The 13875-nt window shown below is 45.9% G+C and overlaps 1 protein-coding gene across 4 annotated transcripts in view; it reads right to left on the reverse strand.

Annotated features, from left to right (window-relative positions):
- ARFGEF2 (ARF guanine nucleotide exchange factor 2) overlaps positions 1-521 on the reverse strand; it is a 34206-nt gene extending 33685 nt beyond the window's left edge. For 3 of the 4 annotated variants that reach the window (XM_071446901.1, XM_071446899.1, XM_071446900.1), the window contains exon 1: positions 229-521. In XM_071446901.1, coding sequence (XP_071303002.1) covers positions 229-367 — 139 coding nt within the window. In that variant the 5' untranslated portion in view covers positions 368-521. The remainder of the gene's footprint in view (positions 1-228) is intronic. The other variant, XM_071446898.1, reaches the window with a different exon arrangement.
- Positions 522-13875: the final 13354 nt, after the last annotated feature.

Raw genomic sequence — 13875 nt, forward strand, 5'->3', positions numbered from 1 at the left:
GAATAGAACTTAATAAAACAGGTTGGGGGTTTTCTCCTCATATTTGCACATCCTGTATTGGAGGGAGAACTCCCTCCGCTCCAAGCTCTCGAGAGGATCTCCCGCACCCCGCCGGGACGCGAGCTGGAGGGGACATGTGCCGGAGGGCTGGGCCCCTTCCACCGCCGCGCCCCGCGTGCCCTGTGCGGGCCGGGCCGGGCCGGGCCGGGCCGGGCCGGGCCGACTCACCCAGCGCCACCTGGCAGGCTCTCCGCAGCTGCCCGTGCGGGGGCCGCTTCGCCTCCTTCTCCGCCAGGATCTTCTCCAGGGCCCGAGATACAAACATGCTCTTAGTGCGGGCGTCCTGCTCGTGAGCCGGTGGCTGCATGACGAGGCCGGGAGCAAGAGCCGAGCGGGCGCTCGGGCGCTCGGGCCCGCGGCACCACCCGGAAGGGACGCGCCTCCCTCAGCGGCCGCGCCGCCGCCACGGCGCCGCCATGTTGGCACCGTCACGTGACTCGACCCGACCCTGGCCCCGCCCGCAGGGCTGCGCGTGATGGGGCGGAGCGAGGGGCGGAGCCAAGGGCGGGGCGAGGGGCTGAGATGAGGGCGGGGCGAAGGGCGGGGCCGAGGCTGGGGGCGGAGCCTGAGGGCGGAGCCTGAGGCTGAGGGCCGGGTCCGTCGTGCTGCAGAAAAGCTGCAAATTACTGCCCGTGAGGCCGCCTTGGTGGAATGTTGGGTTTTATAACGCTTCTAACCTAAATATCTCGCCATTCGCATTATCCCTGTTAACTCTCCCACAGTCCTGTAACAAGGCATGGAGAGAGAGCACGTCTGAAAGAGCCAAAGTCATATATTAATGAGGACTCACTAAAAATTAAATTTTCAGTCACAGAAATTAACCCTCCGTTAATAACCTTATACCTAATTGAATCTTCTCCCTTTACCCTTTTCCTAGGTAAAGCACGTCGCAGCTGAAATCCAGTTCAGGGCTCCAAAGCCAGCAGGACGTGTGTCCGTGTTTACTCCATTGACACCCTCCTCACTCTATTAACCACCACTGCACACAGACGTCACTTCATGGAAGTTCCACAAAGGTCTCCTTCAAATCCACATGGCCACATCTAATGGAGAATACAGGAGCACATTCAGTTCTCTAGATTGCAGTTTTGCTTCCTTTTTCTCAAACAGCAGGACTCTCTTTAAAATGTCATCAATGAGCCTTTAGTGTTGATTTGTCAAGAACTGCAATTTTTGTCCCCAAAACCACTAACAAAGGTTCTGAACACCTGTGCAAAGCATCAGTTTAGTATTATTTCCTAGGGAAAATTGACCAGTGCTTGTATTTTTAGATACATATTTTCTAAATCGCTCCCAGTCAGAAATGTGACTGCAAATCCAACCCCCAGTGTACACGTCTGGATGTTCCTTTCACTTACACTGCTGCATGTTAAGGGTAATTCTACTGTTATCACTGAAATTACAGGCATGCCGAAGTGACATAACTAAAAGACAAATAAGGCCCTGAATCTTTTTTGAGAGTTGCTGACTTAGTTATTGACACAAAAGGAGGCTGTAATTACTGTCAGCAGCATTGCAGAACTAATTAAGCAGCAGAGCTCTTCACATATTGTCAGCCAAATTATCAGTTCTGATTTTAGGGTTTTTATCATGGGACAGGATTAGGTCTCAGGAGAGAAGCAAATGGATACAGGCTAGTTTTCAGAAAATAGATTGAACAGATGGTTTAACAGAGATTTTTTTAATAATTTCTCTCAGGCAAAACCCCATTTTTGAAATGATGGAGTAGTATCTGAATTCATAGGTGTAGGGCGACACTGAGGTTATGGTTTGGATTTCAAAGAGCCCAGAGCCAGTAGCAGGCCTCAGTTTCAGTGAGCTCTCCAACTGCCAGGTGAAGAGCACAGAGCTGGTGGGTGGCACACTCCCCTAGCTGAGGTTTGGTTACGGCCAAGGGCTCCTTTCACCTGAACACCAAATGCACCTGGGCTTCCCAGCACATGGCATAATGCCTCAGTGTCTCCCAGCCCACATAAGGTCTCAACCGGAGACAGACAGTTCTAAAGTCTAATTAGGCCTGCTCAGTGCTCTCCTTACACTGACATCACTGTGTAACTAAATGCAGACTAATGGGGTTGATATCATTTTCAAATATTCTTTTCCTCAACGTATTTTAGGATTACAGTAGCTGATTTCTGAGGGAAGCATGTGAGTCATTTGGCTAACGCAAAGGCAGCGCAGCCCAGTGCAATGCTGCTACTGAGCACAGCGCCGTGCTGCAGAGCGTAGCTGCATGGCGTGTGTCGCTGGCTGCAGGCAAACAAAGAAAGAAAGCCTTTCCAGTGGGAGAGAAGGCAGACCAAGGGAGAAGATATACATGTATCTGCATGCATCTGCTTGCCAGTGGATTCAGTGCCAATTACAAGAATTACTATTAAACTGCTGTAAATAGCTCATTGTGGCAAATGCGTCTGTAGCGCGAGACATAAATCATGAGCAAACAATGCCTAACAGGTGGACGGAGTTCACAGTTTGTACAAGCTACTTCCTTGGCAAGAAGCTCTCTGGATATCTGCCCAGAGGCCAGGTGCTCTGTACTGACTGACAGGACTAACCTCACAACGCTTTCCCACTGGCATGTTGCTACGTATCTTGTTTAAGGAAGGAAACCACAGTCTAAAAATAGATGCAGAATGGACAGGAAAATTCTTGGAAAACCAGCACTGGTCTGTATAGTAGCTTAGTTCCCAGTCAAGCATTAGCATAGAACTTCTTTTCCCTTCTTCTGCCTATTTTTAATCATTTCGTTTGGGACTGATTCTATTTATTCTGCCTGGCTTCCAGCCACTTTTCTTGCTGTCCAGTAATGTACTTATTAGTGGATTTCCCAGGGGGGTCCTTATTTGATTCACTGTCTCAACTCTCTAATTTTTTCCAGTTCAACACTGCATGCCCTAAAATCAATAAATCCACATAATAAAGCATTCTCCCACTGCTAGCAATATAATTAGGTAACTACTAAGTGAGTAATTATACAAGTATTTATGTGATATTAGCAAGGCATTTCACCATGATCTGTATAGACAATGCTCTCCCTTTCATTCCCACTATTTTCTTCAAATCCCAGCCTTAGACCACCTGTGTCTTCTGACCCTCCTACTGCCAGCAGCCTCACACAGAACTTGCACTCCAGCCCAGAGAAGCTCTGTAATGTGAAAAAAGGACAGATAATATATCAAAACAGCACTGTGCAATGTCATGAGATTAAAAGAAAAATCACTTGGCAGGAGAGGCACTGGAGCTGTTTGTTCACAGAGCTGGGCCAGGGTGGGCAGGAGCTGCTGCAGCCATCCCTGCACCGCTGCCATCCCTGCATTGCTGCCATCCCTGCACCTCTGCCATCCCTGCACCTCTGCCATCTCTGCACAGCTGCCAGCCCTGCACCTCTGCCAGCCCTGCACTGCTGCCAGCCCTGCACTGCTGCCATCCCTGCACCTCTGCCATCCCTGCACCATTGCCATCCCTGCACCACTGCCATCCCTGCATTGCTGCCATCCCTGCACTGCTGCCAGCCCTGCACCTCTCCCAGCCCTGCACTGCTGCCATCCCTGCACAGCTGCCATCCCTGCACTGCTGCCATCCCTGCACTGCTGCCATCTCTGCACTGCTGCCATCCCTGCATTGCTGCCATCCCTGCACTGCTGCCATCCCTGCACTGCTGCCAGCCCTGCACTGCTGCCATCTCTGCACTGCTGCCATCCCTGCACCTCTGCCATCCCTGCACCGCTGCCATCCCTGCACCACTGCCATCCCTGCACCTCTGCCATCCCTGCACTGCTGCCATCCCTGCACCTCTGCCATCCCTGCACCTCTGTCATCCCTGCACTGCTGCCATCCCTGCACCTCTGCCATCCCTGCACAGCTGCCAGCCCTGCACCTCTGCCAGCCCTGCATTGCTGCCATCCCTGCACTGCTGCCATCCCTGCACCTCTGCCATCCCTGCACTGCTGCCATCCCTGCACTGCTGCCATCCCTGCACCTCTGCCATCCCTGCATTGCTGCCATCCCTGCACTGCTGCCATCTCTGCACAGCTGCCAGCCATGCACCTCTGCCAGCCATGCACCTCTGCCAGCCCTGCACCTCTGCCATCCCTGCACTGCTGCCATCCCTGCACAGCTGCCAGCCCTGCACCTCTGCCATCCCTGCACCTCTGCCATCCCTGCACTGCTGCCATCTCTGCACAGCTGCCAGCCCTGCACTGCTGCCATCCCTGCACTGCTGCCATCCCTGCACCTCTGTCATCCCTGCACTGCTGCCATCCCTGCACCTCTGCCATCCCTGCACTGCTGCCATCCCTGCACCTCTGCCATCCCTGCACCTCTGTCATCCCTGCACTGCTGCCATCCCTGCACCTCTGCCATCCCTGCACTGCTGCCATCCCTGCACCTCTGCCATCCCTGCATTGCTGCCATCCCTGCACTGCTGCCATCCCTGCACAGCTGCCATCCCTGCATTGCTGCCATCCCTGCATTGCTGCCATCCCTGCACCTCTGCCATCCCTGCACTGCTGCCATCCCTGCACTGCTGCCAGCCCTGCACAGCTGCCATCCCTGCATTGCTGCCATCCCTGCACTGCTGCCATCCCTGCACAGCTGCCATCCCTGCACCTCTGCCATCCCTGCACTGCTGCCATCCCTGCACCTCTGCCATCCCTGCACTGCTGCCATCCCTGCACTGCTGCCATCTCTGCACCACTGCCAGTCCTGCACCTCTGCCATCTCTGCACAGCTGTCATCCCTGCACCTCTGCCATCCCTGCACTGCTGCCATCCCTGCACCTCTGCCAGCCCTGCACCTCTCCCAGCCCTGCACTGCTGCCAGAGAGAACTTGAACTTTCTTATAAAAAAATCTGAAATACTTACCTTGGCTATACTCCAAATCTGCATTTTCATTTTTTTCACATTTCAAAGGATTGGCAGCCTGTCCAAAGAAAGTAGACACTTATCCCACAGAATAATTTCATTAAATTAAATAAACTTTGTTTTGACCTTTCAATCAAAACCAAGTTAGAAATTTTTTTTCACTTGTCCTGGCAGAAGGAGCCGATCCTGAGATCAGCTGTGGTACCAGACTCACGTGAAGGTATCGCAATAAATCACGTGTGCTGGACAGAAGCAGACACAGACCCTTGGATGCTGAACTGCAGCCTCTATTCCTTGTTATGATAACAAATAATATGCAACCATTAGAGGATGTGTTAGGAATATAACTGTTCAGACAAGCAGAGATGCAATAGAATCTGAAGAACAGACTTTAAATCAAAGTGTTCACATATTCAAATATTATTGCCTTGATGGCCCATGTTACTGAACAACCACTGCTCTCACTGATAGCAGCATGTGTTTCTGATGAGCAGCAGTCCTAAACACAGTCATTTTAAGAGCTTAATATATTCAGGCTTGAAAATTTCTAACTATTTTCCTTTTACAGTGTTTAGAACCGTATCTAAGCCACAAAAGTCTGCAATTACCTAAATACAGAGAAACATTAGAAACAACATGTTTTGAAAACAACAAAAAGTGCATTTCTTTTTAAAGGATAGCAGCCAAAGTGAAGGAGCAGTTGGGAAAAACATTTTTGCCATCTCCTGCTTTTGCCTGCAGAGTGAGAAGTGTAATTGTTTGGAAAGATGCAAATGCAATTGAGTAGCTCCCACACCCTGAGGTGCTGGAGAGGTGGAAGACCCAGGGCTGGATAATCACTCACTTGCAAATTTCCTGTCTGAGAGGTGATAATGAGACTTTATTTGCCACACAAGTGCTAGTTAGAGTTGTGTGTATCTGAACGGCACAGAACTGGTTGTTCCACGTTGCATTTGTGCACAGAACAGCCTGCTTTGCACAGCACTCTGCTTTTCACCAAGGCAAGTGTATAATGAGGTAGATTTTGTTGACACAAACCTTGTACTCAGTAAAAACAAAGGAAACAGAATACCAAGCTAGTGAAGATCCTGGTTTTCAATTTTAGTGGGTTTCGATCAGGGTAACTTCAGTCAGAAGATATGAGTAACTCTATGAGGAATTCAAATGAAAAGTGACCTTCTCTCTGACCTTTAATCTGATCTTTATTTCTCATAACTTCTTGTAAGAAACTCAGAGTGTCATCAAGAAATGTCCCTAGCTTTACCATACAGTATAGACCTTATTCGTGTATGTGCAGAACTCTTCATGTCCTTCCCAAAGGCAGGTCCTTGGCTCCTTGATTCAGATTTAAGAAGGCTTGTTTCCTTTCCTCTCAGCAGGAAAGGCTTCCTCTCTCTGTTCATTACTGAACTCATTTATTCTCGAGTTGCAGTTGGGTATTCTTCAGAGGAATCTTCATTGAGACAAAAGGAGCTTTGTTTTGGTTTGGCTTATTGTTTCTTCCTATTGGACTAGAATTAAAATGTGTAACTCAACGGGTCCAGTGAGCTATCCAGTCACCCTTATTTTATTTAAGCTTCACTTTCTTTGTCCTTGCAATATTTCCCAAATGCTTTATGAGACTAAATGTTACTGGATCAGAAGAAACATATTGAATAAACTGAATTGTGTGTGTAGAAATTGGGTCGGTGGAACTGATCCTTTCTCTCTCCTTCCAGAGTGCTTAAGATTATAAAGTGCAAAAATATTTTTCTATGGTGTTGTCAATGGAAACTTTTCCACAATCTTCTTGAAAATCTCTGTCTCATCTTTATATTATATCTTTTGGCCTTCTTTCCAAAACCACTATTTTGTTGCTCTAGTTTCCCTTCGTCTCTGTACTTCATCACTTGAGTCCCAGCCACCATTTTAAGGAAAGTTACAAAAAGCAAAGGTGAAAAAACTGAGTTGCAATATATTGAACTGTGACAGCAGAAAGAACCTGTTAACTGTCCTGGTCTGGTGTTCTAAGGCAGCATGTTCAATTTGAAACAGAAATGGTTCTGTAATTTCTTCAGCCAGTAGAACAGAAAAACAATTTCCATATCATCATCCCAATGAAATGTGGAGCCTCAGACTGGCTTACCCAGCCCTGTCCAGCCTTTAGCAAGCGGGCATTGTCAGTGACTGCAGCTGGCGTGTTTGTGTGAGCACTCACGCAAGCGTGCTTTGCTGCCCTGGTGCATACCAGACAGAAATCCAGCCAAAGCCCTCACTTCACACACAAACCACTGCCTTCTACCCCTCTAGAGGAGCACAGGACACAGGGGACCCTGTGGGGGCCTTGATGCTGGAGTGATGGCAATACAGGCCTAGTGCAAGCCATGTCCAGAGCGTCAGCCACTCCAAGAGAAGGCTTTGTCGCCTTCTAAAGAGCTGTTCTCTCTCCTTGTGCTTGAGAGAAAGCAAGCATAAAAGACATTTTGCCACCTTCCCCAGGGACTGACAGAGCTCAGGGCTGCTGTCAGAAGTCTCCAAAACTCCCAGAAAAGTCTGAATTGTGGCAGTCCATTTGAGCACTTGGGACTATTGATGTAATTAAACATCACGGAGGTCAGCAATGGATGTAAAGCTGTAAAAGTGTCTGTGCAATGCAATTCCAAGCATCCTGAGAACGGGAAAGAACCTTCTGCTTAACCCTGTACACTTTATACTCACCTCACACCAGGGTGTCCCTATGAGCAATAAAAGCCAAATATCGTGCAGGCCAGAGACAGATACTTATGACTTTGGTAAGTAATTTTTGTTTAAACAAAGCATTGTCTATCAAATTATCTTTCCTTTTTCTCCTGAACAGCAATCTCAGCATAGCATTGAGCCTACTGTTCCATCTTCCATGGCAAAGCATATGAGCCCCCTCCTAACTGTGTCGCTAATGTCTTTCTGTTAAGACTTGCACAGCATTTACACTGTAATTCAAATGAAAGTGTTCTGTGATTAATGAGTGACACTGTTAGTTTAATGGCATTTTTATTGCTACACTTTTAATGTTTCTGCACAAAGACCAACCAGGGAAAAAGAAAGAAGCCTGTTTTGAAAATATCAATAGTACAAAAAAGTCTGATTCCCCTTCCCTAGAGGAACTGCTGTAGTTCTGTTAGAGCTGGTGATGATTTCCTAGAACATCTTTCTCCCCTACACTGTGAGCTCACAGCCCATGGAAGTTCCACAAGGTCTAACAAGTGGTTATAAATCCAAGGACTGCTTCCAGTGTTGATGCTGGTAGTTGTGCAAGGCTGTAGTTTCACAAATGGCTTTCAACTGATCTGTAGATGAGTTACTGCCAAAGGAGGCAATCCCTTCCTTCTCCCATCCCTGCCCTTACCACACGACTGAACACCTCCTCTCATGCCTGCAGTAACTCTTGGGGGTTGCACACTGAGCTTGTCAGGGAGCAAATCTGATTCAAAAAAGGACCTTTTGTTTGGTTGCCTTCCAGTTAATTTGAGCTGGATCGGCTGATCAGTTCCTGATCCTGTTCACCACAGTGTCACAAAGGAAGTGGTGAAAACATGCAACAATGTCCAAAGGGAAAAAAGGGTAGCTCACACTTCAGTTCAGTTCAACAATAAAAACACAGTCCAAGCGACACCAATGACTAAATGTTTCCAGGTTACATGAATTCAGCCTTATAGATACAAAATGTGTGCACTACAATAACCATGGAGAGAGTTTTATACTGGATAAAAGATGCACAGGGAGCCTATAAATGGCAAAATTATGTGTTATGACCAAGATCTCTATTTTGTGCTGTTGTGATATGAAACTGGCTCCGCCCATCCTTAGTAAAGATCTTTAGTTTATCAAATGCAGACCTCCATCACTCTTAGTATTTAGTGGAGAAGAATTCACATATCATCTCAGAAATGCATGTTAGTTTACTCATATACTCCAGTATTAAAAAAACCTGACCGAAATTGCAGGTACAGACAGAAAATCCCAGACACCTCTGCACAGCTTCATTTGGAACACCAAGTGTCAAAGATGCAGGAGATGCAGCAGCACATTCTGTGATGTTTGCTCCTCTTCCTCAGGCAGCACATGGAGTGGGCCCCAGCCCAGTCAGTCCCTCAGGCAGGGTCTAATCTTAAGCTGAGAACAATTCACCAAAACCCCTTCAGCTGGCAACAGGGTACTGAGCTAGTGCCAATCCCTTGCCCCAAAATCATGCTCTATACCGTCCACACCACTGAGGTGCATCAGGAAAAGCAAAGACTAGAACTGGAGAAAAGAAGAGCAGGTGGATAGATGCCATGTGTTCCAGGTCTATTTATGTGCCATAAAACTTTTTTTCCATGATCTTCAGCTCTCTGTTCCATGCAGAAGATTCTTTCCAGCTTTAGTTGTGAAAACACCACGAGTTTTGAACCGGCCACAGAATTCCAGCCTGCACCTCCTCATTACAATTTCTATACCTTGGTTGTGCTGACACAGAGGTAGGTGGCTTTTCCTGTTCAATGTACTGGCAGAGGAAATAATGCAAATGCAGTCAGGAAGAAGCAATTTATAACAAAACAAAAACAAGCACTGTTGTTCATGTTATTTTTACTTCATATACTTACAGAAAACAAAACACAGAGAGTGAACCTTTGCTTGATTGTATCAGCACAGTGCAAATACTTATTTGCATACAATCTGCAAATCTTCCAGCAGCCTTTTTTAGTACTCTCCCAAAAGAATAAATTTTGTAAGAATGGTAATTTGTCAGAAAAAAAGTGAAAGGAGTTGAAAACTTGTAAATGGTCTCATATGGGGAAAAAAACCACTTGGAACAACCCCAGTTTAATTGACTATTTAATAAAAATCTGACAAACTTCCAATTTACAATAGAAAAAAAGAATTTGAAAAAATTTTTAAATCATCCTGCATCAAGCATATTGAAGTTTGATATATCTTCTTTTCTTTAGATAAATATACCTGAGCCTGTTGTCAAGGCTATGCTTCTCCATTGTTGGCTTTAGAGGGTAAAGATCAGATCATATAGTATTATGTCAGGGGTAATAGAAACACTTTCTGCACCTGACTTAAAAACAAAACTGCTTAAAACTACTCTGAATTGAGAAGGACCATTTGATTAATTAAACCAAAAATCTTCTCTCAGTTCAAGAGCTCAGTGAGAACCCTTAATTACATAATCAAAAATTATGTCAGGAAAGAACATAATGAAAACCTAATTATGCACTTTTTAGTATGTGATTAGTTTTAAGTAGGTGGGTATGATTGAGGAAGAGCAAAAGAGGTGAAATATGATTAAAGAAGTGAATCAGACAGTGGAAAGAAAAGGAGTATCAGAGGAGTGAGTAATAGCAAATATAGCCTTCACCCAGAGTGTCTTCCAAAATTGAATGTTTTGACTTGAATACAGAATGCATGAAATAACACATGCTTCTTCTCCAATTATATGTGTTTAGGATTGGACACAAATCTGAAACCTATGAAAAGGAAATAAGCTGCATTTCCAATTAATTAGTGAGTTCACTACCAGGAATATTTTCAAAAAGTTTTGTCCATCTCCCTTGAGCTCATGGGAAGGCTGCAATTCCATTCTCATGGTGTTGTCCCTCTGCCAAGTGAGACACTGATGTAACATTTTACAAAGGCTTGGGTGCAAGTGCCATGATAGAGTTTATAGTATCTCCCTCCTCTCAAATCCAGAATCCTTTATGGCATGTAGTGGTGTTAACCTTCGGTTTTCTCTAGGATCTTAGGGTTATCAAGTGATTGGGGACGCCAAGGAGAAGCACAACCTCAGTCACTGCTGTCTCATCCCACTCACAGGTGGCCTAGCAACCCCACAGGTGAAATCTGAATTGCTGACTGAAAACTCGTGTGACATTGGGGGCCCCTTTGAGTGGGCTCTGTTTTGCACATATGCTCGGTACTCTTGGGCAGCCACTTCAGGCCATGCATCTCAGTCTCCCTGTTTTCAAATGGACGTAATACTTATGTCCTTCTACCACACACCATATGTCTAATGAAGTGCTTTCAGAGTTTAAATGAATGTGTGTATTATATTATCTTCTGATCACAGAGAATTCCATCCACCCTTCCTAGCAATTCTTTTTCTTTGTTCACCATGTTCCCTCTAAGCTTCTATTTGTTCCAAGTCACTCTGCTGTCAAGTTACCTGAGCATCTTTATCTTAAACCTATTTTTAGGCTGATGTTAAAAAGAGAAATGCAAATGCTCCACTGGCAGTCTAGGTTCCTGAAGAATCAGAAGCTAAGAAATTATTTTTGCAAAGCTCACTGCAAACTACCTCCATGTATCTTGCTTGAAGATTAATAATTTGTAGAAATCAAAGGGATTAGTTCTTCACTAGAATAAATCAGCAGTGGCTTTAGCAAAATCAGTTATCTGCAATGAATTATATAGGGACAAGTGAAAGTTGATTAATGTCTGCTGCACACAGGCCAGAACCTGATTTCAACCACACACATGGAAATCTCTATTAACTACATTATTTTGACTGAAGTTTCTAGAATTACTCTGTATATCTACAGATGCAGTGTTGGAATTTAAATTAGCTGCTGACATTCAATAAACAGGTGCTGGAGTCGGGGTTTATTCTCTGTTCAGCAGCAGCATTTCTATGCAAACACCTTGTGTGTCAAAGGAGGATTCAATAGGAAATATGCTCATTGTTGGCTAATTACATATTCTTTGTCTTTAAAACAAAAGTCTACATTAGCAACTAATAGAATATCCATTCAAAAGTAAGGATTACGTGCATGTCTACAATAATTTGGACTTTGCCAAAATGAATTTTCCTACAGCCAAAAGAAAGCACTTTATAAAAAAAGAGTGAAAAATCTTCCTTTAATTTTAATTTCCAGTCACAAGTAGCATCCTTTTTAAAATCCTTACGCAGTAATGCTTTCAATGCTGCCACTAAAGCTAGAGGAGTGTTTTGAAGCAATGTAGCTTGTACACCATGGTGACAAAAAGGCAATTGTCCTCCAGCGGTAGAGGCATCGCGTCGGTAAACATTCTGCTTAGGCTGTGATAGGCTCCTGTCTCAGCACTTGCTCAGAAATGAAATTCTTATAGGATTTTTGAGGAAAACACAGGAGACAGAGAAAGCAAATTAACAGCTTTAAAACTAACAACTTTCTCACTCAGCCACAGGGTGGGGGCGTAGCTTTGGTGATGGTGATTTTTCCTAACAGGGTGTATTGTTATTTAATTAGGATATTTTAAAAGAAAGTCTTGCCGCCTGCCTCTTGCCCCAAACAGAAAAAAAAAAAACCCCAAACCATTTGATGATTTTAAACAAGAGATAAACTGGATACAAAATGAATAAACAAATGAAAATGCTGTAGTGATTTTCAGAAGAAAATGAAAGGTTAAATATAAAGAACTTGAAAGAAAACCAGTGAATTTAGAGTCCAAAGTGACCTCGTAGAGATTGTGGTTCCCTGTGCATGTCCCAGACGGGCTCTGCCGCGCTCCCCGCAGCCCGGAGCGCTCCTGGGCGCCGCTGACCCCGGCACTGAGCCCGGTCCCCCTGGCCGGTGCCTCCCTCGGGGCTTTTCCCCGGGACCCCGGCACTCGGGGCGACAAGGCCTTTCCCACGCCTTCTGTCCCCTTTCGAACAATGGTTTCAGACTGACTCGGAGTGGGGGAACGCTCGTCACTGATGAGGATGCAGAAGGTGCTACCGCAGGGAATCACGAGAGCCATGGTAACCGCACACCTTGACCCAAGACTACCTCATTAGGAGACATGGGGAAATAAAATATTGACATTTAATAAAGACAATTTCCACACCTAGGGCTGAAAGCATTTAAGATATTTTCTTTACACTGCAGACCTGCAGCCTGCTGCAACTGTGTCTTGACCCCAGAGCTGTTTTTTCATTCCATGTAATGCGATATCTATGAAGCCTTGAGATGGTAACTGGGCGTGTTAGACTTATTCCTGAATAGAAAACTTAAAAACCAGAATAATGATCAGTGAGAAAATAAAAAAGCGCATGTTGAGATAAAAAAAGTTCAAGAGATATTTTGGTTTAGCTGGGGGAAGATGACAATTATTACATTATTTGTTACATTTCGTTTTGTTAAGTTTACTTTTTAAGGTAGTATGTCCAATAAGTGTCTCTATTATTATGCCTCTTAGGAGTTCACATTATTAACATTTTTAAATCTTCCTCTTGAGACCTTTTTCCCTGATTGAAAAGAAAAGAAAAGAAAAGAAAAGAAAAGAAAAGAAAAGAAGTATTTGTAGTCTGTTGGCAGTGTTCTTATGATGGAATGAAGATATTTGGGAGAATCTCCACCGTTACGAACCAAGTTAGCCTTCTGGGAATGGGGGGAGTAGTGCTGAATTGCAGCCCGCAGCCTGGTTCTGTGTTCATCTCTGCCCTTATGCTGCGCACTCACTTTGCACAAGCAGTTGCAACTAACTTAAAACCTCTGCATTTTGGATTCACAGCGATGAAACCTGCTTTTGCATTTATTCTTTGTTGGCATGGAAGTCTGTGATTCCTTATTTCTGCCCGTTTGTGTCCATTGTGCTGTGTACATTCCTGTGTGACAACGGCGGCGTCTGTGCGACCCCCGCTTAGCGGTGTAGGGCCTGTAGGGCTGGGGGCAAGTCCCTGCTCGTGCGGGAAGCTGCGGTGTGTTCACCGCGCTGTGCTGTGTCCGTGTGCCGTGGGGTGAGCCCCGTGTCCGGCCGCGCTGTGTGACCGCGCTGTGTGACCGCGCTGTGTGACCGCGCTGTGTGACCGCGCTGTGTGACCGCGCTGTGCGGGCTGTGCGGGCTGTGCGGGCTGTGTGACCGCGCTGTGCGGGCTGTGTGACCGCGCTGCGCTGTGTGACCGCTCTGCGCGGGCTGTGCAGCAACTCAACACACTGTGAAGTGCGGAGGGGGGCCGAGGGCGAGGTGTGTGGGGTCTGCAGCGCACGG

The sequence above is a fragment of the Agelaius tricolor genome, unplaced genomic scaffold, assembly GCF_023055355.1.
Source record: "Agelaius tricolor isolate 1412-34295 unplaced genomic scaffold, bAgeTri1.0.p SCAF_23, whole genome shotgun sequence".
NCBI classification, from domain to species: domain Eukaryota; kingdom Metazoa; phylum Chordata; class Aves; order Passeriformes; family Icteridae; genus Agelaius; species Agelaius tricolor.